Source organism: Tachypleus tridentatus, chromosome 13 (assembly GCF_004210375.1).
Source record: "Tachypleus tridentatus isolate NWPU-2018 chromosome 13, ASM421037v1, whole genome shotgun sequence".
NCBI lineage: Eukaryota > Metazoa > Arthropoda > Merostomata > Xiphosura > Limulidae > Tachypleus > Tachypleus tridentatus.
The window spans coordinates 33,274,678-33,301,823 of record NC_134837.1 but is presented as its reverse complement, the minus strand read 5'-3'; the positions used below and the strand labels follow the sequence as shown (position 1 = coordinate 33,301,823).

General features: G+C 35.4%; 1 protein-coding gene across 6 annotated transcripts in view; it reads left to right on the top strand.

Annotated features, from left to right (window-relative positions):
• Positions 1–27,146, top strand: part of LOC143236850 (uncharacterized) — a 71,925-nt gene that overhangs the window by 18,515 nt on the left and 26,264 nt on the right. For 3 of the 6 annotated variants that reach the window (XR_013019771.1, XM_076475468.1, XM_076475469.1), the window contains exon 2: positions 12,141–12,225. The exons of 1 other annotated variant lie outside the window; for it this stretch is intronic. Coding sequence is in view for 3 of the 5 variants with exons in the window: in XM_076475468.1 (XP_076331583.1) it covers positions 12,154–12,225 (72 nt within the window). In the remaining 2 variants the exon portion in view is untranslated. Of the gene's footprint in view, positions 1–11,864; positions 11,995–12,140; positions 12,226–15,967; positions 16,119–27,146 lie in introns of those variants that run through there. 2 more of the 6 variants (XM_076475470.1, XM_076475473.1) reach the window with 2 other exon arrangements.

The window sequence follows — 27,146 nt, the reverse complement described above, 5'->3', positions numbered from 1 at the left end:
AGGCAGCTAGTGATCACCACCCACCGCCAACTCTTGGGCTATTCTTTTACCACCGAATAGTGGGACTTACCGTCGCATTATAATGCCCACACGGCTGAAAGGGCGAGCATATTTGGTGTGACACTCGGATTACTGGTCGAGTACCTTAACCACCTGGCCATGCCGGGGCCGTCAACGTATAGAAATTCGTCCTCTATACACGAGAGGATGGGACGACTAAAATAGATATAACGAAATAAATAAATACATTTGTATTTGACATAATACTTCACACGTAGTCTCAGGAAGTCCGCCCCCAGCGGCACAGAGGTATGTCTGCGGAGTCACACCGCTAGAAACCGGCTTTCGATACCCGTGGTGGGCAGAGCACAGGTAGCCCATTGTATAGATTTGTGTTTAATTCCAAACAAACAAATCTTAGGAAGCTCCTCATATTATCCGAAAACACATTAAGTATTTGGCTAGTCAAACTTCAGCGGTTTATATAATTGAGACAACAAAATAAAATAGTATTTTTTAATCAAAATCATTTTAAAAATCCTGGAAAGATAGAATTTGCATTAAACTACCACAGGGAATCTGTGCAACTATTAGCTCCAAAATAGAAGTATCCACCGCTGTCCGCTCATGAGGGGCAAGAGTGTGCACGTGCCTGCCCTGGTAAATAAGAAACGTAATTGTTTATTTATTCAATCAGCATATGCATTTTTTTTATTCAGTTTACAGTTTCACATCACTTTACCTCCCCTAGAAAATTTTCTGCTGGCGCCCATGAAAACGCCCTTTATTGGATAATACCCATCTTTAATAGTTTTCTTACCTTAATCTTGAAAAGTAATAAGCGTTCGAACGAATACAGAAGAACAAATATACCACGTGTGTGTATGTGTGGAACTATACCACGTGTGTGTATGTGTGGAACTGTTAACTTCGTGACACCTAAAACTGTTGTTTGTTTGTTTGTTTCCACGTAGATATTTCGATCAATGTCTTTTAAAGATTTTGTTTACATAGACAAATAAAATACGGTCTTCGGGAAACGTAACTGTGAGTAGCCTGGTACATAAAGACGTTTAAATTTTTCTTTTGTTGCTTATTTTCACCCCCTCAGAGGAAACCCAGGTTTCGTTTTGTCTTGCCTCAAGCAGTTGAAAAAGTGGCTTTTATAGCCCGGTCACGTTTCCATCAGTTGAGCTTCCATAATTTCGTTGTGTCATAAACAACTCCTGTGCGAAAGGATTCTACGGAAAGCTATACAAAACAACTAGTGTTCCGCAATACCTGACCCGAACGTCCCAGACGCCACCACACGTGTACTACTTGTTCCTTATTGGCTCTCTGCCAAGCGTGCACGTAAATCACATCCTCTTATATTTAACTGTCGAAAAGAGTGTCAGACCTAATATGGGAAAAGTTAATCAAGTTTTAGCTAACACTTGAAGGTTGTGCTACTCACTACTGCTAGTAAACAAGTGAAATAAGAGATTTAGATGAAAAATGTTTACTTGCCAACGCGAACATCGCTTCCTCAAAATGTTCACAAATTCCATTTAAAGTGAATAACATAACTGATCTCTCTATTGGCCCGAAACTATAATGAGCCTCCTGTTCTCTCTTTTTAATAATCATATATATATAGCAACTTTACCCCGAACTGCCCTTCGGATGGGTCCGTAGCATATCTTTCAGTCAAACATAAGACACCATCTGTGTGAACTGCTTGAGCTATCTACGATGTGTTGACAATTTTGGCATCCTCCCAAAGTGTAACGATTTCCGCTTTGTAGCTTCCATTAATGATCTAAACTTAGGCCTTTCTTCACGGTATTCTTTATTTTTGCAGAATTAAAGGACTCTGTTAGAGCTCCCGAAAGGTGTATATATATATATGCTTTAAGACTCATCACATTATTCAACATACTTAAACTAAAACACCATACACTCACGAAGTGAAAAGGGAAGATATTATTAACTCCAGACATAGGATTGTATCTGCCTCAGTTTTAAATACTTAGGACTAATCCTAAGAATTAGATTTTACGATACTTAGAAAACATGCAAGTGAATAATGTTTGTCGTGTTGTGTGTAATGGATCTAATGTTGGTAGGTTTCGCCTGTCAACATTACGGAACTTCATGCTTTTAGATAGATTTGTTTACATAACGCTGAATCAAAGTGCGTGGTAAGCAGTAACGTGACAACCATTTTAAATCAAAATCTAGCTATTTATGTTTTCATATCCATAAACTTTCTTGAACCACGAAAGTAAATATTGTTTACTTGCAGTTTACATAAAACTTGAACAGTTAAAAATCTTAGGTTGTAAGTTACATCATTGTCATCTACATTTACATTGTTTTTAATAGTTTTATAATTAAATCTTTAGAGAATGCGTTCTACTCTAGAAGTAAACCCAAAGTTCAAAATATGACTCACAGGAGTCATGTCATATGTACTAGTCACAATAACTTTCTAAAAACATGTTACAAAACCTATAGCAATAAATACAATAATAGATAGAAGAAACATTTCTAGGATGTGGCATAATTACCAAAGATGCTCCCCAAACTGTGTAAAATGTCCATGTTTTGTAGTTCGGATCCTCTTTCCCTGTGTCAAAATTGTGGATACATAACTACGTCATTGTTTCTAAGACAACATAAAACGTTCTTACCCTTATAATTAAATAACTTGTTAAATAGAAATGTAGTTATAGCTTTATTTAACCCATTTTTGAGTTACACATTATTTACTGTTTTATCATAAGGATTTCAAATACTGTGGCTCTCGAGTTGCTTGGTCTTTAATGTGCTTGGACTGTAAATTCGAGGCCTCACAATCCTTTGCCGGGAAAACGCCATCAAATTTCACTATTTGATCAGACAAAAGTAGCCTAAAGGTTGGAGAGTGAAGTGATCTTAGTTTATCAATTCAATATCCCGGACGGCTATGCTCAGATATCTCTTTGCGCAGTTTTGCGTGAAATTATAATACGAACAAGCGTTATACAGTATCTTTGTAAAATCGACTACTAACAGCTCCAGCTATTAAAAATTGTGTATTTGGAATGTACTGGTAGCAATTCCTATTGAAACTACATATCGGAGTAATATCAGATGCGGGCTTCATCTAAAATATTTAAGAAGTAAACTGACAGTTAAGGAGGAAGGTAGAGGTCCAGGGTGAACCTGCTCCTTTCTCAGGTTATATGACCTAAGGCTCAGCATGGCCAGGTGGGTTAAGGCGTTCGACTTGTAATCTGAGTGTCACGGGTTCGAATCCCGGTCGCACCAAACATACTCGTCCTTTCAGCCGTGGGGTGTTATAATGTGACGGTCAATCCCACTATTCGTTGGTAAAAGAGTAGCCCAAGAGTTGGCGGTGGGTGGTGATGACTAGCTGCCTTCCCTCTAGTCTTAAACTGCTAAATTAGGGACGGCTAGCACAGATAGCTCTCGAGTAGCTTTGTGCGAAACGTAAAAAAAACAACAACAAAAAAACAAATCTAGTTAACTCTTTTGTTAATTTTGTGTCGCTATTTTAGAGTTGTCATAATCCATTTAAAATATTCATAATAATCTCATTTCCAGGGAATTGTGAGGGGAGGGATTTGAAAAATCAAACTAGTCATATCAGAAACCGTAAATATAAGTTTGTTTTACTATCTTTGTGTTTTAGAAACATTCAGACTATACTAAACGAAAATTCATAATTGCTTTAAATCATATTAGAATCCAGGTTCTAATACTGACTGAGGTAATTCAAAAACAAACAAACATACATGACCTAAAGAACGACAGAGAGAGAGAAAACTGTGTGTGAAATGTGCAGTAAGTGTGTAAAGTTTATCACATTAACAGAGAAAATCAAAATTACTTTCTGCTGAAACAATAATATTGATGCCTATCAGAAAAAGTAATATTGATGTCCATCAAAAAAATAATATTGATGACCATCAGAAAAAATAATATTGATGTCCATCAGAAAAAATAATATTGATGTCCATCAGAAAAAAATAATATTGATGTCCATCAGAAAAAACATAAAATTAATTGAAACTAATATGAGGTACATGAACGTGGTAAGAAATCTGTTGGATAGATTTCCTTTCAAGCAAAATATGTTAGTTGAACAAAAGTTAAGCCACGAGAAAGAATATGATGCATTTAGACCAGTCATTAGATTCGATACTGATGCATTCGTAATAACGTTACCGAATAATATGCACACCTTTTCATTCCTATCACTATAGAACATTCATCGCTATATTTTATTTAAAGCGTGTAGGTCTCGGTCAGGTTCATTGAAGTTTATCACCTTACGAATAAATAACAAAGTTTGATTTATGTCTGCTATTAGTATTCTTTAAGACACGAAACATGATCTGAATTGAATCTGACGTCTTTATGGGCTGTCAGAGTAGGAAGGGCCATATAGCCAAACAATCTCAAAATTAGGTTCAGTTAACTCCCTCTAAGGGAAAGTTGGACTTGATTTTATGTTAGAGAAAAAAACTTCCTAAACATTTAATGTATGTTATAAGATAAATATATATATATATATATATAATACTTTTTTTTTCTTTCTGTGACACCATCTTTCAGGGAAGTGAATACTCGTAGTTGAAATGTATTGACGTGAAATGATTATTATCACCCATATTTATATATATCCATAAAATCCTAACTAAATATCTTATACATTTACATGTTTCGCAGCAAAATTTTTTAATAATATTTTTCACTTATGAACAGTTAAAAATATGCGTTGTCAACCAGTCAGAGTATTATCCATCAGTCATGAAATAATAATTTAAATACTGCACGCAGGGCCGAATTAAGATCTTTATAGGCCCTGAACACTGAAAAGATTAAGGTGCTCCATGTATGTATAATTTAAAATAAAAAACAATACTAAACCGCAAAATAAATGTTTATCTTTCGAAATGAAACAAAACTTATAAGTATAATAATATTAAAATAGCTTATTTATATATTTTCTGATTGCAAAATCCTGGATAATTTGATTGGAGCTGAGTCTACGAAGTATATCTGATTTTATACACAGTGGAGAAAATGAATTAAGTCTGTCCTGACACATTGTCATTCTCTGAGTTTTTTATTCTTTTCAGCTGAGAAAAAGAGCGTTCTGTGAAGCTCTTAGTAATCAACAATGTTAGAAAAATACGTAGTGCAATATCTACGTTTGTAAATATATATTGTATCCTGTCTTTCACATGGGTGCCACGAAGATCAATGTGACTGAATTCCGTTTTCTCTGTTTCATTAAACCTCTAACAGTATTACTGTCGCAGTACTCCACAGAGATTCACGTTCAAGTCAACTAGCTTTCGGGATTGTTTAGCAAATGCGTCCATATCGTTTAGAAAAGAAACTCTACTTTGGAACACTTCTTTCCGCGTCTTTTGAACTCGCTGTTTATCAAACGTGTAGTCAGTAGATACGAGGAATTGGTCTCTAGGATTCAATGATGCACTTCCATCATTTGCTTGTTATTTCCTGATTCGCTTGCGGGACTGTAATTCAGTACCAGACAAGGTATCTTTTGATATTTCTTCATATCTTTCGAAATCATTCCTCAAAGTGTGTAAGTGGTCTGCTAGTGATTGATAGAGGTGAGCACGTGCTTTCAAATCCACTTTGTTTTCTTGAAGGTCTTGACTTGTGCCGTGAAAGTGTAGTAAAATTCCATTCAACATGACCAACATGAATGCAAGCTCTAGTTCTTGCATCTTGTTTGCAATGTTTTCTGCCTATCGCATAGTTTCTTCCTTTTTTGATTGGTCTTCAGCTGTACTTTCCAATACATCTACGATCTTTGAGTAGGACTTAAGAATTGCATTTTTGCCGCTGCATGTGCCTCCCAGCGAATATCAGAAAGAGACTTCAACACATTATTATTGGCCAAATATGTTTTAAGAACTGCCCATTGGTGTGTTGAGGCAGAGAAATATGTACAAAGTAATTGGATTGTTGAGAGAAACTCATTGCCAAGGAACAACAATTAACAATACTGCTGCCAACAAGATTGAGAGAGTGCGCAGCACATAGTATTAATATAACGTATTTGTCCTGTTCTAAAATCTTCTGTTACATTCCTTTATAATACCCTGACATGTTGGCAGCTTTGTCGTAAGATTGACTTTTGCACTTTGGGAAATCTGTTTTACAAACTTGCCACATATAATGCAGTATTTCATTTGCCATTTCTTCACCATTGTGGCTTTTAAATTAAGGAATGTTATAAATTATTCAACTGGTTTTCTATCTGTGGGAGATACATATTTCACAGTTTGCCCCTGAAGAAGAAAGCTCCACCTTTCGAAAGCGCTCGGGTTATAGGATTTTTATTTCATTCGTATCAAGACTTCTTGAAACTATGTGTTTTCTAGCATCACGAACTTATCTTAGTATAATTCTCACTTGATGAATATGTAAAAGATCAGGTGTAGAGTCGAAAGAAGTATCCAGCAGCACTTATTTCATCAACAATAGCTGAGTATGTGTGTGTTTTCTTAAAGCAAAGCCACATTGGACTATCTCTTGGATCCACCGGGGGTATCGAACACCTTGTAAATCAGAAAATTTACCGCTGTGTTAGTGGGGAACCCACAATAACTGAACGAACTTCGTCACTCATTAGACCAAATAACTCATCACATTTCCCATACTTTGAGATACGGTCTGCTAAAAGTGGGTCAAACTGAGCTACAAGGTCCAACAATTCCAAGAAATTTCCATTTTGCAATAATCCATATGTCTCATTTGATTCTTGAAAAGGCAGACCACGCTCAGCTATAACACTCTGCAAGACATGTTGCTAATATTCATGCTACCCTTTAATTTGTTCTTCTAATTTTCGTCTCAATCAAAAGCCCTATCTTCGAGTTAAATATGCCAGCGTGGAATCTCTACTGCTATTTCCATGTTGTTTCCTTCAAACAACATTCCACCGGTCACTAAGTTCATCTGCAGTAGCAAACCGGGATGTTGGTGGTTTAAGTGCAAACAGTTTGCAAACAAAACAGTACACAAACCCTATTGATGGTAACAACAGGAGCCGTTACACTTCATGTCGAAAAATATTTTATGTGAACAAAATCTGTGTTTATTTACCATTGATAAAAGTCCTATGTGATTTCTCAAATGGCTCAGTGTGGTATTCACAGTTATTTTGTCCACGATCCATCCAGTAAGTTGCATCTTTAGTACTGAAATCAACCCACATACTAGGATCTTTTCTCCTATTATTTACAGCACGAGAAAGTTTAATCTCTAAACATCCACACCATATGGAACAGTATCTGTTTTGCCACCAGGAATTCGATGATCAGTTACAGTTTCTGACCTATCCACATTTTCTGGAATTGCGTATTTTTCACCACCAGAAGAGAGGAAAACTTCTGAAATACCTACAGGTTTTGGAACGATGTCTATGCAACTGAGAGATGTTGCTTCTGATGGATTTACTTTGAAAAATGATGCCAGATTTGAAAGTTTTGGATAATTTCACTATTTTTGTTTTTTCAATTTTTCACTATTTCAATTTTTGTTTTTTCTTCCGCCAGTTTACGTTTCTGTGTCCCACTCAGTTGGTTACGTTTCATCCTTCCTGTTATCTCAGTTATCTGAAAAAAAGACAACAACAAATTACACAACAAACACCATTTTTAACATTTATACATCAAACATGACATCTATTACTTTCACCAATTCCATACTCCCACATACATGAATGGCATAATTCCACTGACGCAAGTGGTGCTAAATCACAGAACTATACACAACGTACATTGAAAACACACATACAACTTCATAAATTTTATACTGACTAATGCAGACCTGGTTTAGGTGAAGATAAGTAATAAAAATAAAACAAAAATGGAAGAACAGTATGTAGTTAAGTGTAAGGAAGTCCAACAAAGTTTGCATTTTTCCATGATAACTACTTCCATTCCTTCTATGAAATATCAAATATCAAATTCTTTCAAAAAATATTTCTCATATTTTGTTGGTGCCGTAAGCACCTACTTTGTCTGCCTACTGGATAATCTAGGATTGACTGCACACGAAATATATTTTCACCTCACAATTTAGGAGATTTGAGTATAGGAGAATGGGTGATTTCCAATGACTTTTGCGAAGAGCAGTAGTTAAAAGAATTCTATTCTATATTTAGAGGGATTAAACTAATTTTCCCTACTCCAAGGTTTATCATTCTTACGTTAATAGGTTTGTTACATTGTAAATTTATAACAATAGGTCGTTTTCTCCAGTAAAAGCATCAAGTTACAATTGTGAGCAACTCTCTTCCTGGAACACTGTCTATTTTAGAGGAAGGTGAGTCTTATCAGAATTCGAATTAACTACACACTTAACACTACTTCAAAAATAACCTGGCCACGTGGTTAGGGCGCTTGACTCGCAATCTACGGGTAGCAGGTTTAAACATCCGCTCACCAAACATGTTCGCCTTTTGAACCGTGAGGGCGTTATAATGTACGGTTAATACCACTATTCGTTGGTAAAAGAATATTCCAAGAGTTGGAGGTGTGTCGTAATGACTAACTATATTCCCTCTACTCTTTCACTGCTAAATTAGGAACGGCTCGCGCAGAAAGTCCTTGTGTAACTTTACACGAATATTTAAACAAACAAAATGAAAATAACCTATAACCTAATGTACTACAAGATGTCTGCGAACAAAGTGACCTTTGTACGAAACTAAGTAGCATCGTGACACTGGAAAATCCTCTCATTAATAACACAGGCCTGCTGTGGCTTTATTATCTTGAAATTTTCACATGTTTTTCAGCGGTTTCTGTACGCTGAATCAGAAAATTATATCAATTTTTTTCCATCACGTACAGATGTTTCATACACATGAACTTTTACAGAAGTGAATAATTTCCACTGAGATCGGATCACATTCTATTGTGCTTAAAATGCTAACAACCAATGGCTAGAGATTTCTCTAGACCAATCGCGACTCGAGAGTCTTATCGATCGTTCTAGAACCCATGAGAAACGCACCGATAATATATAAACGGTTAAAAGGCCGCGTGACTTGTTATTTCTGAATATTTGTTTGTACATGTACTTTGACATTATTTTTTGTTTTCAATATTAGTTATTTGTAGCTATGGCAACAAAAATTATGTAAATGATCCACATATATGTTGTTATATTTGTGGTAAGTTTGTTGTAATTTTGATATAAGTAACTTTTTTCTTTCTGATTTCTAAAATTTTACGTGGCAGCAAAAATGAATTATCTTTTCGAAATCTGTGTAGCTAAATTATGGAAAATCCGTTACTAAAGCCAAAACAAGTTTATGAAATTAAATTTGCAGGTCCTTGTAACCCGTTATCTAATGTACTACAAGATTACTGCACAAACAAAGTTATCTTTGGATGTAACTAAGCAGTTTCGTGACACTGTGGATTCCTTCCATTATGAGACCAAGCTAAATGCTGACATTAGATTTAGATAACAAACGTCCCGTGATCAAGAAATACCGAATTTGATATTGTAGTATCTGTTCTTACGACCTATATATCATCATGGTGAAAACCTGCCTTGCTAGTCAAGATTATAGAACTAATATGTCTCTAAACGCGTACATACAAATTGCTTATGTGTTAAAACATGTTTAACCTTGAACTTAACTGGATATAAACAAATTAATTTCATCAGACTTATTAAAGCAAATGTATGGCCGTCTTTACGTTGTACAGTGGAACCCCTCTAAGCGGCCACCCCTCAGATTCGGTCTCCCCTTGAAAGCGGTCATTCAATCACAATCCCATTTTTTGTTTACATAATCTCTAATTATGTACAGTGGAACCCCTCTAATCAGGCCAGTTTGTCTCAGTCCCAAAGGTGGCTGCTTTAGAGGGGTTCCATATAGTTCATTTAAATATATTCAACGTACTTTGCGAACAGGTGCATTGCTACACTTATATGTAGTACGTAAGAGTAAACTAGTCTTTCAATACATTCTAATTTGAATTACAGTAATACTTTATGGTAGAATGTGTATATTTCCAAGTAAATAGATTTTGTTCTACTTTACTCGTAGTGAATATGATGTTTATTTTTGCTAGTGCTCACGGTGGCTTAGCGGTAGATCTGAAGGCTTATAACGCAAAGGATCAGGTTTCGATACCCGTGGTGGACACAGCACATATAGCCCGTGATGAGGTTTTGTACTTATGAAAGAACAAAAAAACTTTGATTAGCTGGTGGTTTACTTATTGCAATGCTTTTTGACTACACTCATTTACATACTTACAAGTGTTAACAAAATTAATTAAATTGGCTAGCTTTGTGAATGTTTTTGCACTAAAATAGAGTAGTGCATTACAAGGTTTCTGATTGGATATTACTGAGTTAAACCTAATGACGAAATGAAACCCTGTCGTGATTTTTTGCGATTTTCCTGAGAGTTGTTTGATCCAAAGGTTCACAGAAAAAACAACAACAAAGTTTGTTTGTTTTTTTTCAATTTCGTGAAAAGCCCCACTAGAACTAGTCGTCCAATTTAGCAGCGTAGGACCAGAGGAAGGGCAGCTAGTCATCACCAGCTATTGACCTACTTTTTCACAAATGCATAGTGGAATTGATTGTCACATTATAACACCACCACGACTGAAAGGGCAAGCATGTTTGCTGTAACGATGGTTGAGACCTGCGACCCTCAGATTAAGAGTCGAGCGCCCTGACCACCTGGCCATACCGTGCACCAACAACAAATAAACTAATATAACTGTTGGTAGAATTAATGTTTTCAACAAACTTTCATATTTATGGAAGTCATCTGTGCTAAAAAAAACAGATAGGATATTTTCTTATAAGGGTGTTCTCTCCACAAGAGGCCCGGAATGGCCAAGCGTGTTAAGGCGTGCGACTCGTAATCTGAGGGTAGCGGGTTCGCATCCCGGTCGCGCCAAACATGCTCGCCCTTTCAGCCGTGGGGGCGTATAATGTTACGATCAATCCCACTATTCGTTGGTAAAAGAGTAGCCCAAGGGTTGGCGGTGGGTGGTGATGACTAGCTGCCTTCCCTCTAGTCTTGCACTGCTAAATTAGAGACGGCTAGCACAGATAGCCCTCGAGTAGCTTTGTGCGAAATTCAAAAAACAAATGAAACAAACAAAACTCTCCACAAGCTCAACAATACTCCTGAGGGCTCACACCGATAAAAATTGTGTTTCAATGCTCATGGTGGGCCAAGTATGGACAGCCCGCGATGCAGCTTTCCGTTCAACAACTAACAAGAAAGTGAACCTAAAAGAGCGTTTAATTAAGTCGGTAAACCCAGACTACTTCTCTATATGGGCAAATAAAAACTGCAAATTCTCTTGAGTGTCTCGACTTATGACTCATGGTGAAGTTTTATGAATAAGAACAAACAAACAAACTTTTATTAGCTGGTGGTTCACTTTTTGCGATCGTGTTTAACTACCTTACAAGAATTAATAGAGTTAATGAAATTTGCAAGCTTTGTGGATGTGCATACTATATATATATCTTTAATTCTGTAAACGTTTCGACCTTCTCAGGTCGTCTTCAGGTTAACGAAGAGAGAGTTGGCATCTAAATTAGGGACGGTTAGTACAGACAGTCCTAGGGGATTCTGATCTACACGTTCAGTCCCTGTGTCTCACAAGACATCGTTGAGGTTGAAAATGCAAATGTGATATAAAATATAAATGATAAAACATAGTTGTTTTGAATGCAGGGGTTGTAGTTACGTTTTTAAAGGTTTTTTAATCAATCCGATCGCTTTGCGAATATTAATGTGTTTAGTAGTAAGTATGAGATACAGCTACTGCTAAAGACGGTGAAGAAGCTAGGTTACACAGGCAGACATCCAGTTTTCTCCGCCAGTGATTAGTCATAATAAATGTAAACAAAATACAAGGCAGATGGTTGGAAGAAACTGTACCAGGATTTGTAAACACCGTATCGGTATATATTATTATTAATATACAACATCTTTCTCTTTAGAGTTAAAAAATAGCTTTAATTAATTCACTAAATAAATCTCAAGTACTTCTTAGAATATTTTGTAGTTTCAATTTTTTTTAAAACAGTTAATTTTCATCGTATTCCAGGTTTAACGAAGAAATGAATACAATTATCACATGGCTATTGTGTTTACTCCTATTTCTATTGTCGTTGACCTGCTGTAAAACAGAGGTAAGAAACTTGATCTATTGTGATGTGTTAGACTAGTTTCATCTCTGTGATGTGTTAAACCAGCTTCATCTCTGTGATGTGTTAAACCAGCTTCATCTCTGTGATGTGTTTAGCTAGCTTCATCACTGTAACATGTTAAGCTAGTTTCATCCCTGTAATATGTTAAGCTAGTTTCATCACTGTAGTATGTTAAGCTAGTTTCATCACTGTAGTATGTTATGCTAGCTTCATCACTGTAATATGTTAAGCTAGTTTCATCACTGTAATATGTTAAGCTAGTTTCATCCCTGTAATATGTTAAGCTAGTTTCATCCCTGTAATATGTTAAGCTAGTTTCATCACTGTAGTATGTTATGCTAGCTTCATCACTGTGATAAGTTATGCTAGTTTCATCACTGTAATATGTTAAGCTAGTTTCATCCCTGTAATATGTTAAGCTAGTTTCATCACTGTAATATGTTAAGCTAGTTTCATCACTGTAATATGTTAAGCTAGTTTCATCACTGTAATATGTTAAGCTAGTTTCATCACTGTAATATGTTAAGCTAGTTTCATCACTGTAATATGTTAAGCTAGTTTCATCACTGTAATATGTTAAGCTAGTTTCATCACTGTAGTATGTTAAGCTAGTTTCATCACTGTAGTATGTTATGCTAGCTTCATCAGTGTAATATGTTAAGCTAGTTTCATCCCTGTAATATGTTAAGCTAGTTTCATCACTGTAATATGTTAAGCTAGTTTCATCACTGTAGTATGTTAAGCTAGTTTCATCACTGTAGTATGTTATGCTAGCTTCATCACTGTAATATGTTAAGCTAGTTTCATCACTGTAATATGTTAAGCTAGTTTCATCCCTGTAATATGTTAAGCTAGTTTCATCACTGTAATATGTTAAGCTAGTTTCATCACTGTAGTATGTTAAGCTAGTTTCATCACTGTAGTATGTTAAGCTAGTTTCATCACTGTAGTATGTTATGCTAGCTTCATCACTGTAATATGTTAAGCTAGTTTCATCACTGTAATATGTTAAGCTAGTTTCATCACTGTAATATGTTAAGCTAGTTTCATCCCTGTAATATGTTAAGCTAGTTTCATCACTGTAATATGTTAAGCTAGTTTCATCACTGTAATATGTTATGCTAGCTTCATCAGTGTAATATGTTAAGCTAGTTTCATCCCTGTAATATGTTAAGCTAGTTTCATCACTGTAATATGTTAAGCTAGTTTCATCACTGTAGTATGTTAAGCTAGTTTCATCACTGTAGTATGTTATGCTAGCTTCATCACTGTAATATGTTAAGCTAGTTTCATCACTGTAATATGTTAAGCTAGTTTCATCCCTGTAATATGTTAAGCTAGTTTCATCACTGTAATATGTTAAGCTAGTTTCATCACTGTAGTATGTTAAGCTAGTTTCATCACTGTAGTATGTTATGCTAGCTTCATCACTGTAATATGTTAAGCTAGTTTCATCACTGTAATATGTTAAGCTAGTTTCATCACTGTAATATGTTAAGCTAGTTTCATCACTGTAGTATGTTATGCTAGCTTCATCACTGTAATATGTTAAGCTAGTTTCATCACTGTAATATGTTTAGCTAGTTTCATCACTGTAATATGTTTAGCTAGTTTCATCACTATAATACGTTTAGCTAGTTTCATCACTGTAATATGTTATGCTAGTTTCATCACTGTAATATGTTACGCTTGCTTCGTCTGTTTTAAATATATTTTTGTTTTGTTGAATATCTAGCGATTGATAAATTATCCATATTTTTTTCATTTTTTGCTGAAATAATCAAACATTTTGAGAACATAATTGTTTGAGTTCGATCTATAAACGATTGTCATATAATGAGAATTTCCATTAATTTACTGACTTAAATATGGCGATTTAATGAGTAAAGAAAAGAAAACGGAGAGAATAATTTATATATCTCCTTGTTTTTCTTATTAAATAATCTCTGTTATCTTATTTTCATTGAACTTATTTTTCGATCTAGAAATAATTAAAACATTTTAAGACTACAATTTGTTGAACATTAAACTCCAGCATCTGATCAAATCCATACGTATAATTACATAAAGAGAATTGTTTTGTCTTCTATGTCAGCTTTCTCTCACCTCACAATAAATACGAATAGTGTGAATGGCATACACAGTTTACAAAACGCCTCTAGAAGAAAATTAAAATAATGAATTTTGAATTTGATGCGTTTGTTTGTATTTAGTATATTTATTTTTATGTTTGAATTATTAAAAGCCAAGAAACCAGCCGTCTCCTTTTATATAGTCTTGTCTTGGTGGGGTCAGGTTAATACACGTTCATCATATTTAGGTGATTCCTGAAACATATACATGATAAAACTTGGTGGTATAATCTAACAGTGTAACCTAACACGTCCATTTTTAGACTGACCAGGTAACACTTTCTTTCTTTATCTGTGATTATTCTGCAGTTTTTTGTATATGTTTGTATGCGTTTGAAACGATGACTCATTGGTGTATCACCACAGTACTCCATAACTGGGTAGCGTTTCTAATTTATAATATTTTAATTTATATTTTATAATTCAGTCCTTTATTTTATTTCTTTATGCGAATATAGGTTAAGGCTGGTAGACAGTGTATCCCCACCGAAATGTGGGTCCTACCTTCTCAGTCACTTCTAAAACCTATGATACTTTCTATATCCCACGTTATAGTCTGTACCCTAGGATTCTTTCATATGATGCAGTGGCTTTTTTTATTTTTGTTTCGGCTTGTTTATGGTTATAACAAACTACATATTTATAATGTAGTACTGGGAATAATTATAGAAACATACACGTATTACAGATACAGGAGTCACAAGATAATTGCAACTAGATGATAAATTTGTCAGTAGTATAATGCATTATTACAGAAAGTACCGAATAAATGACAGTACGTTCTACAAATCCATAGTATTTTCCGTTTACTTTCAACAAAGCAGTACACCTTGTTTTTATGCTAACATAAGTTTACCAATGTGCAGTTGTGTTTTGTATTACTTTCCACAATTCATCCAAGATATTTAGCTGCCGTTTCACCTTCGTAATTCCTACATAAGCCTTTCAACTGTACTAATATTGACATCAAAACTTTGTGCTGGCATTTTCTTTTCTCCAGGTATCGTTTCACCAAATGTGCTGCATGATAGAAATTACTGCACTTTAGGAAAATGAATCCCTGCCAAACGGTTCTTGTTTCCGAGGAAATGAGACAGATACGAAACTGCTTGTACCTGTCAGGATGGTATAAGTTTTGGGTATATCTCCAATACCATTGGTTGAGGTGTAGCCTCATTCAGTTTGTCTCCCTGCGTACTTCACAAAATATGATATATTTTTGATGTAATACCATTCTTCTCTCTGCCAAACAAACTGGTTCATCTGTAAGCACCCTTCTTTAGCACTGCTGGTCCAACTGTTTGGATTCTAATACCCATGCCGCCGTTTGATTATATCTTCTTAGCAGTGTTTTAGAGAAGCTCCATATCCACTGAGGTCACTCTGTGCTAATGTGTATCTTAATGTTCTAGAGGCCACAACAAGGTCATTGACAAGATTACTACTGGATTGTCTCGTATCATGTATAGTGTATACCCCTAGTCACTAAACATCGATTTGAAGAGTTTATGCTTTATATTTTACCAGTTTTATTAGCAACACTATTCATTTTATGTTATTACTAACAGTACTAATTTCATTTATTTCTACAGAATGCAGCTTTATGCAGCTCCTTGTGGAATAGGGTACGGACATAGTCTGATGGTTAACATGAACTGTAAGTCCTACTAGAGTCCATGTCTCACATTCCGCTGCTAGAAATATGTGTTCGTTGCTTGGGGTCGTTTGTGGACTATATATGAGGTGACAGTTAAATTCCACTACTCTGCCAGACAAGAATATCTAAAACGTTAACAATGGGTACTGTGTAACTGTTTTCCCTCTATCTGTTTAAAATTAGGGTTAGCTATGCAAATAGTATTTTGTGTAGCTTTGCGCGAAGGCAGGTTTAGAAACAAACAAATATTCTGGAACTCAAAATTTCGTTCAAGCACACATATCTGCTGGGAAACGTATGGCTACCATTGCTTTTAGGCCCGGCATGACCAGGTGGTTTAGGCACTCTACTCGTAATTCGAGGGTTGCGGGTTCGAATCCCCGTCACACCAAACGTGTTCACCCTTTCAGCCGTAAGGACGTTATAATGTTACGATCAATCCCATTATTCGTTGTTGAAGAGTAGCCCAACAGTTGGCGGTGGATAACGATAATAAGCTGCCTTTCTTCTAGTCTTATACTGCCTTATATAATCTTATAGAGCCCTCGAGTAGCTTCACGCGAAAGTCAAAACAAACCAATCAGCTGAACATCACATATCGATAATTATTTATTGTAACTTAATTACATTAAAAATCGAACCACTTTATCATATTCATTTTACTTGGGATTACGTGTTCAAGAACATCATTTTTAGACATTCTGTGAAGCCCCTGTGGCTCAGTTGTGAGGAAGAGGACTCGCAACGTTAAAATTTTGGTTTAGATACCTACGGTAGTTAGACCGTAGATAGTCCATTGTGTATCTATGCGCTTAACGGCAAATAAACATCCTATGTACTATTACAATTTAAGATTTGATGTTAAAGTGTCAAAATGTGGCAAAATACAACCAATAGTGCCAGTAACTGGGTCCGGCATGTCCAGATGATTACAAAACATTTCAGTCTTTACCTAATGAGATCTGGTGGTTAAGGCGCTAGACTCGCAATCTGAGGGTCGCAAGTTCCAATTCCTGTTTCGCCAAACATGCTGTCTTTCAGCCGTGGAGGCATTATAAAGTGACGTTTAATTCCACTGTTCATTGGTAAAAAGAGCAACCCACGAGTTGGAGGTGGTTATTGATGATTACGTGTTTTCCCTTTCACTTCTAAATTATGTACAGCTGGTGTAACTTTGTGCGAAATTCAAACCAAACCACACTATTTGTACTAGGTGAGCAAACCATAAAACACTTTTCAGTGGAACACATAATTTCAAATATAATAAAAAAACCAACAAACTTAATTAAAGTAGTTACAGACAATACCCAAGACAATAAATAATGGTATCACAATGTGGTACCACAAATACACCGTAGAACAAACCAAAACACCATCAGTAGTTGTAACACAGTGTTACCAATGCCAAAGGTTTAGACATGTAGCAGCAGCATGCCAAGCAACTGCGCGCTGTTTAAACTGTGGAGAAAATCACCGCATATCACAATGTACCAAACAAAATCCCAAACCTAAATGCTGTAATTGTGGGGAAGAACACACGGCAAACTATAAAGGATGCCAAAAATACAAATCAGTTAAGGCACACTTATACGAACTTAAAAATCCAAACATGAACAAGCCACAAACAAACAAAATCCATCAACAATCAAAATCAACTGCTACTCAAACACCAGAAAACACAAACACAAAAACAAACTCATATGCTGCAGTAGTCAAAAAAACATCATTCATGCAGGAAAAACCATCAACAAGTAATGAAGATTCACCTGAAACAACTGAAGACACACACAAAACCACGTCTATGAATATTGAAAACACACTAACCAATGCCATTACTTCCAACTTTTCTGAAATATTGACAGAATACACAAATGCAAATAAAGAAAATAATCTAACAGATACAATCATTAAAATAATTATGAAAAACATCAAAAAATATCTACTACGAATGTTAACATACATCAAGAACTCTGTTAAACATGGATAAATTCACAGTATTACACATCAATAATCAAGTGCTATTGCTTCCAACACCTCTCCCTGTTAAACTTGTACATCTGATCTTTAAGATAAAATCAAATTTAAAATAGTAATAATAAAATAGTGCTAAAATAAAACAGCCACCTATGTTCTAGACTTAAAAAAATAAACGTTAAAGAAATCAAACAAAAATATAAATGAACATTGCCCTGAAAAGGTTTGCTTTTTGTATTTCGCACAATGCTACTCGAGGGCTGTCTGCACTAGCCGTCCCTAATTTAGCAGTGTAAGACTAGAGGGAAGGCAGCTAGTCATCACCACCACCACCAACTCTTGGGCTACTCTTTTACCTACGAATAGTGGAATTGATCGTCACATTATAACGCTCCCACGGCTGAAAGGGCGAGCATGTTTAGCGCGACCGGGATACGAACCCGCGACCCTCAGATTACGAGTCGCACGCCTTAACACGCGCCCTGAAAAGGACCAGATTTAAAGTTATGTTATTACTTCAGTATTAATCAATCCATTCAAACAAAGTAATGGAAGTAGGAAGAAGTCCAGTGTACCTGATACTCTTGGGTATACAAATATATATACCCAAACACTTATAGATAGATAGACCACACTATTTCTGATGAAAATTATGTTAGGTTGCAAATGCTTTCCTGACACTTCTCTTAGTTCTTCTCATTAACTTATCAAAACTAAAGATTGGACCAATGAGTGATACAGTTAGTTTAATGTGTAGTTCTTATTTATAATGACTAGGATGAATTAATTCATTATTTGATTATCCCATCCCTTACACCATTTATCACTGTAGGTTTCAAACCATTTATGTGAAAAATAGTAAATTACCTGCAGTTCAAAACGATTTTTATCTCCAAAGAATTTCAGATTTAATAAGTTTAGTATATTTTTCGGTGTCATCTTGGTCCAATTAAGTTGAAGAGCCGAGCTACTGAAAGAAGGTCCTTCCTGAGCAAAGACCTATGGTGGACAAAAAATAGGTCCGCAATGATATTCTTAAAAAAACTATAATTTAAAACATCTCATGGACTAGTTGAGAAGGACCTGGAGAAGAAACATCTGTTTAACACGATGTATTCATAAATATTAACTTGTATGTTTGGTTTGGTTTGCTTTAAATTTCGCACAAAGCTACATGAGGGCTATCTGCGCTAGCGGTCCCTAATTTAACAGTGTAACACTAAAGGGAAGGCAGCTAGTCATTACCACCCATTGCCAACTGTTGGACTACTCTTTTACTAACGAATAGTGGGATTTACCCTCACATTTTAATGTCCCCACGACTGAAAGGACAAGCATGTTTGGCGCGACGGGGATGTGAATCCGTGACCCTCAGATTAGGAGTCGAGTGCCTTAACCACCTGGCCATGCCAGGCCTGACTTGTATGTCAGCATAAAGATTGTATTTTCCATTTCACGTCTGATATATAATTTGTTCTACAGAATCGATGTTTGTTTGTTTTAGCGTAAAGCAACACTACAAATTATTTGCTCTCTGCCGACGTGGTAAATCGAATCTCGGGTTTAAAAATGTAAGTATATAAAAATACTACTCATCCACTGGAAGGCGTTCCTACAAAAATTATAGTTCTTCATTGTTGTCTCTTGATTCTGTTCTAGTAAAAATAATTAGCTGGAACATCAAACATGAAAGTGGTATACGTAGTAACACTAAAGTTTACTTATTGACTCTTATCTAGAAGTTGCATTGACCAGTTCATCTGGTACGAATTCTAGAGTTTTTGGTCTCAAAGTGCTCGAAAACCAAACCAAACCAAACTTCGCGAGTATGTATTTAAAATGTACGTAAAAATTATTTTATCAAACTGTATTACAGATCTAAATAGGCCCGGCATGGCCAGGTGGGATAAGGCGTTCGACTCGTAATGCGAGGGCCGCGGGTTTGAATCTCCTTCACACATAACGTGCTCGCTCTTTCAGTCGTGGGGGCGTCATAATGTGACGGTCAATCCTACTATTCGTTGGTAAAAGAGTGGCCCAAGAGTTGGCAGTTGGTGGTGATAACTAGCTACCTTCCCTCTAGTCTTACACTGCAAAATTAGGGACGGCTGGAGCGGATAGCCCTCGTGTAGCTTTGCGCGTAATTCAAAACAAACAAACAAACAGTATAAACTATCTATACGTGGCTGTACTCTAGTGCAGTTCATTTTCGTACAATAGACTGGAAACAATCGCATAATATTCGTATTTTAAACCAATTTTATTTATTTATTCCATAATTATTACCATTATTGTGTACACAGATATATATATATATAATATTTCTTTTCAAAAGTTTATGGATAAAGTCTATAACATATTATAAGTTTTAAAACTTATTTTAAATAGTTGAAATAGTCAACGTGTTAGGTATTTGTAATTGTTGTTGTTTTGTTATAGAAGGTTGAAATGAAGGAAATTTTGTTTACTTTAAGTAAGGTTTATTTTTATCCCCAAGCAATGCAATAAACTAATTTTTTAAAAAATTCGTTTGTTTCTTTAAACATTTTCGAATAGTTTACTTCTGCATAAACTATTCTGATACCAAGAAGTTAAATATACTAGTATAGGTTTTATAGATTCATGTATGTTGTAGTGGTTGTTGTATTCAGATTGTGTTTGTTATCAATTTTTAAAAAATTGAAAATAATTACGAAAGTAATTAAATATAAATATATATATATAATTATATATAAATCCTTGAAGCTATTTCCGACATAAAAAATGATTTGGTCTCGATGCAGAACCCTTAATTTGTAGTGAGTATTTTAGCAAATGAATATTGTATACGTATAGGTGTATGCTTTCCATAAATAATTATTTTGATGGAGAATTTAAGTAATTCGCCTTATTCGTTGACCATTAAAGATAACTATTTGTATGCTATTTTCCCATTTCGTAATTCGTTATAAACAAAGGACTATATCGAAAAAATGATCGTAAGTAGTATTTTCAGGTAAATACCGATAATAAGACCTACCCATAAAATAAGATTTAGTGTGATTGTTGGGGATAGTTTTAATATAAGCCTTACCCTTAAAATAAGCCCTAGTTAAGAGTGGCAGGAAGAGGAAAGAAATAAAAAAAAATAATTTATTAATTAGTTTACTAGTTAGTTAATTAGTTTGTTTAAGTATTAATCAGTTAGTTTAATAGTTTAATAATAGTTTATTTTAAATGGTTAGTTTAATAGTTTTACTTTGTAACTTCATTTTTTTAATGTATCAAAATAAGACATCCCCCGAAAATAAGCCCTAGTGTCATATTTTGGAGTGAAAATTAATATAAGCCCTGTCTTATTTTCGGAGAAACACGGTATTTCTGTAATATTATCCAAAGAAGCCCCCTACTGGCACAGCGGCAGACTTACAGCGCTTGAAACAGTGTTTCGATACTCTTGGAGGACAGAGCACATTGTGTAGCTTTGTGCTTAGCTACAAACAAATTATATTTACACTTTGTTTTTGTCGTTGTCCTTTTCCAATCTCAAAATACGAATTTTTGACATCTTATTTAAAAATTGTTTGTAAAAATAATTATAATTTTCTTGTAAATTTAATCGTTAAAAGATAGTGATTTTATTTATTTTATTCTTAACGTTTCTTTACAAGAATGAGGTTCCTTTAACAATATTTAGAAATTTAGCAACTGAACAACATTTTAAAATAATTAGCCAATGATAATTTATCTTCAAAAACAGAAAATCCAAGGCTTTCTTTCTTGCCTGTTTTTGGTTATTTTGGTTCTGAAACCAGCCACTACCAAGAAATGAATTCACGTGTCACACATTAAACCAAAAATATGAAATCTAACGAAACAAGACAAAATAAAGTTAATATTATTGATTTTATTATTATCAAGTTTGTCTTTGTTTTTATTTGTCAGAAACTTATCGAAATTGTCATTTTATAATACATGCTTTTAACACTGAAGAAAAAAGTAATAAACTTGTTACAAAGCATATCTCCATGTTCTACTTCCGGCTTAAAAAACAACCTTATCACATTATTTGGTTTGGTTAAGTGCCAACAGGGCTCTTTAAATTGTGTGCAAATTGTAATACATTTAAATTACCTATAAAGTAATACTCTTTAATTGTTACACCCAACATTGCTTTACGCATGGTTTGAGCCATTAAAATATTTTCTTTAACATAGTAACTTCCCACGTTCGGATCCCAAGCCAATATTCTGATACTTAAACACGTAATTAAAATGCCACGAAGTAAAGTACTGTTGAGATATATTCGTATATTATTTCATTGTGTTTCTAAGCCTTTATCATTATTTTATTTATTACTTTATTTCTATTGTTGTTATTGTCTTGAAACATAATGCACTGAGAAAGCGTTTTCACATCAAACATGCTTGCCTTTACAGCTGTGAGGGCATTGTAATGTGACGGTCAATCCCACTATTCGTTGGTAAAAAAGTAGCCCAAGAGTTGGCGGTGAGTGGTGATGACTAGCTGCCTTCCCTCTAGTCTTACACTGCTAAATTAGGGACAGCTAGTATAGATAGCCCTCGTGTAGCTTTGCGCGAAATTCAAAAACAAACAAAAAAACAATTTCTTTACAGAACAAATCATTAACTTATGAACTTACCTCTTTCTTAAAATAAAATAATCATGGCTACACACTGATAGACCACCTCACTCGTCACATTAAAAATAAAAGAGAGAGAAAAAGAGTCCTTAGGGTATGCTATACCTTGTCTTAGCAAATTATATGGTTTTTATGCGTTCCAGATATTTTTGTTGTTCTTTTATTTAAAAAAAATAAATTATCTCAATTGCAAGGTTTCCAGAGATTTCTGACATTTCCTAGCTCAAAATTTATGTTATTATTTTTGTAAAGGTACCACGATAAAACCTTTAAATAATCGTCAAGATTTAGAAAACGGTAATACGTGTTTGTAATTTTTTATACTTTCGGTTTGGAAAACAACGCAATTTTTTATATATTTTTTTTTTCTCGCAAGATGCCTGCGTTACAATATACTGTAAAAAAAACGTCTGAGGCGTAGCAGTATCTTAATAATAGACATAGTTATGTAAGCACGAGTGTATATCAGCACAATAATAATGACGAACACAGCCTTAGGAAAAGTTATCATCCATTGGCTTTATTCATGGCTACTAGAATACAAAGTTCATCGTGCGTTGTTCCCGGGTAAACCTGCAGGCGTCGGGTGCCGGCTGGTAGCGTTGTTACTACCACTCCCAGGACACTAGTAGACTGGGTTCACTGGTCGGGGTAGAACACTACAATCTTTCTTTTTTATTATTTGATGAAGGTGGGTTTTTCTTTCTTTTCACTTCGTCCTCAGCTTGAAATATTCCATTGTTGGAATAAGTTCAGACTCATAAAATGTAAGGTTTCTCGTGATTGGATGTAGACAAAACATGGGTTTCTTGTGCATAGAAATGAACGAAGCACAGAATGGCGGGGAACAAAATAGAACCTTAAAAAATGTTTCTTTAAGAAACGTAAGATGGTCTAAAAATGAATGAAGGTAATAAACTTGGACATGTTATATAAGTTGTTCACTTAGTCTGGTTTAATATCGTGATTAAAATGTTATATAAGTGCTAAGAGCGTTTCAGGCAATATTCATGGAGACGGCTTGAATGGGCAGTGAAAACGTTTTAATCAGTGATGTCGAGAAAACCCACTTGTAGAGGAAAAATATATGTAAAAACGGCTCGTTTGGGTTGACAAAATTTGTTTACGTGGAGGAAACAACGTTTCAACCTTCTTCGTTCCTCTACGTGAAAAATATTTTCTCAACCCAAACGAGCCGTTTTTATATATATTTTAGTGAAAACGTTTTGTCACAAATGTACATGGTTCCGACAAGTTTTTTCATTATCAAGTTCTTTTGGTGTAACCTGATGACGACGTTCGGTCACCCAAACGGTGTACATTTCTAATAAATACATATTCAAGACTTTTCCAAACTTTATTTTCTAAAGTGAGTTCTCCCTCATGAAACTCGTCAATGCGACTACCCGAGGCTGTGTAAATCTGATCGTTTGTCTTTATTACCTTACGTATACCTATCTAGTATGTTCCTTCATTTGCCCATTACTACAAACCTGTCATACCGTGCAAATGTCTTCAGAGTTCGCAGAATTGGTGTAAAATCCATCCAACCGATGTTTCCTTTTTTAGACAATGTCGCTCTGAATAGCCAATTCCTAACTTTGTCCTAAATCAACTTACTTGTATTGTCCAAAACGTGCAACAAAAAACTTGTAAAAGTTTCAAATATCAAGAACTGAACTGCTTATTAAAACGTAAATAAGAATTAGACCACCAGCTTGCCTCTAATTCAAACCACTCAAATCAAGTGAATACGACAATACGTGACACACCGTGAACCAAAGCAACTCGATGTTAAATCGCGAGAAGAAATCTTCAAGCACAACTTAATCTTGTGATGAACAGGTGGGTCAGATCAGTCACTAAACGACACTGAGCTGCAACGTATTTGATGACGTTGTAAATCTGTTATATATCTTTTTTTACTGCCCATTGAAGCCGTTTCCTAACTTTACTTTCTTAAACAGTGCACTCCTCTTCGTCAAATGTGAATTATTATATAAGGTGTAGCAACTTGGGCGGTTTTACGAACGTATGTCTTGAAACTGACATTAATAACATCTACAAGAGAGAAGTGATATTTTTACTTTCACTACCAAAAGATATAATGAAGTGGGGGAGTATTTCTAGCATTATTACAATGTTTCGTATACGACAGCTTAAATAAACAACCGTTATGATACATGAGAATCAACAGTGTTGTGTGCGGAGGTTTCTGTTTTGTTTGTCACGCCTGAGAGATGCAGTGTTTTACACCATCAATTCAGAATAATTAATGATTCCATGAGCGAAACGTGAACAAGGTTTTATGGACACAATAGTCGTTTGAGTACTGTATAAAGGTACGTTTTGATACAAAGAGTTTATCACACTTGAAACTCACCAGCCAACCCCGGTGTTTATCTTCAATCAGAATGACTCGTGTAACATGGTATTCGTTTGTTTAAAGACGTATTACAACTTTTCTCTCACGCTACAAAGACATGATGTGGAAACAGGAATGAGTAACTTAATTCATTTTTTATGGTGATGTTATCATTTTACAAGAAGATATAGATATACGACAAAATATGTGAGCATTTTAATGGTAAGTTATACATCATAAAGTGGATGTTGGGGGACAAGTTATAACTTCAAATTCTTCTTCGATGATCCTAGGATAAAAAAAATGAATTACAGATTTAATGTTAACACTCAGGAGAGCCTGGCATGATCAGGTGGGTTAAGGCATTCGACTCGTAATCTGAGAGTCGCGGATTCAAATCTCTGTCACACCAAACATGCTCGCTCTTTCAGCTGTGTGGGCGTAATAATATGACGGTCAGTCCCACTATTCGTTTGTATAAACGAAGCCCAAGAATTGGCGGTGGGTGGTGATGACTAGCTGCCTTCCCTCTAGCCTTACACTGCTAAATTTAGGGACGGTTAGAATAGATAGCCCTCGTGTAGCTTTGCGCGAAATTCATAAACCAAACCAAATCACTCAAAAGCATTTTAAAAAATAGCAGCATCGCGCCAAATATATTTTTCCCCTCAAAGAATCCAAACTTTTTTGTTGCTAAGAAAACGCCATAAAGTAAAATTTTCTTTTTCCGAAAAGATGCAACTGTTATCGACTTTTACATGCTAGTTTTATTTAATAAAAAATAAACTGGTGCATAGAAGATGAGAGACGATGGTTAATTTATTAAGACTATATTTTGATTGTTTGTTTAGTTGTGACACATCATAATACAATTTCCTCTGGTTAAACATTGATTTTTAGACTTTTGTACACTAGCTTATTTCCTGGAATGACTCTCATATCCTAAACAGCTTGAGTTACGTCAAAATTATAAAGTGACAAGTTGGTTACGTTCTCCTACTTTAATACGACGAAACAATCTCATGACTAATTTAGGAGACCGAAGAGAGGAGAGTGCCATCCAAATTTGGGAGAAGTTGGAGTCGAGGGAGAGAAAAATGTCTGACAGAACCCCCCCTCCTAAAGTATGAGTGCGATGATATATAACCACGTGATATATAAAGAAATATGTGATATAAACGAGACATTAATAGAAAAATGATGAACAATGTTTAAAAATATATTCAAATGTTGTCATATAAGGAGTAACGTTTTCTTAACGTTGGCAAGACTGGAGCCCACGTTCTGAAAAACGTATATTTGCGCGTGTGTGGTTTGTTTTTTAACACAAATATACACAATGCTCTTTCCAAGACAGGTATCGAAATCCAAATTTTAGTATTATAAAACTTCAAACTTTCGGCTAAACATGGCCCGACATGGGCAGGTGGTTAAGGCAGGCACTCGACTCGTAATCCGAGGGTCGCGAGTTCGATCCCCATCGTACCAGCATGTTCGCCCTTTCAGCCGTGGGGCATTATAATGTGACGGTCAATCTCAATATTCGTTGGTAAAAGAGTAGTCCAAGAGTTGGCGGTTGGTGGTGATAACTAGCTACTAAATTATGGACGACTAGCGCAGAAATTGAAACAAACCAAACTAATCCTCAAATACGACCTTGTGCTTGTTCATTCTTACTGTAAAAAATCAAAATATTAATTAAAATAAAAGAATCCATAGTTCACTAGCGCCATTTATTTATTCAGCGAGAATTTCGCTTCATAGATATGTAAATTTCATACGAGTTAAGCGCTAAAAATAACCCAATTTTTCCAATATAATAAAAGTCGCCCGAGGTAAAAAATCGTCCAGTTCGGCCTAATTTCTCACTATCTGGTAACACTGTATGGTTGCCCGGCATGACCAGGAGGGTTAAGGCGTTCGACTCGTAATCTGAAGGTCGTGGGTTCGAATCCCCGTCGCACCATACATACTCGCCCTTTCAGCCGCGGGGCGTTTTAACGTGACGGTCAATCCTACTATTCATTGGTAAAAGAGTAGCCCAAGAGTTGGCGGTGGATGGTGATGACTAGCTGCCTTTTCTCTAGTCTTACTCTGCTAACTTAGGGATGGCTAGCGCAGATAGCCCTCGAG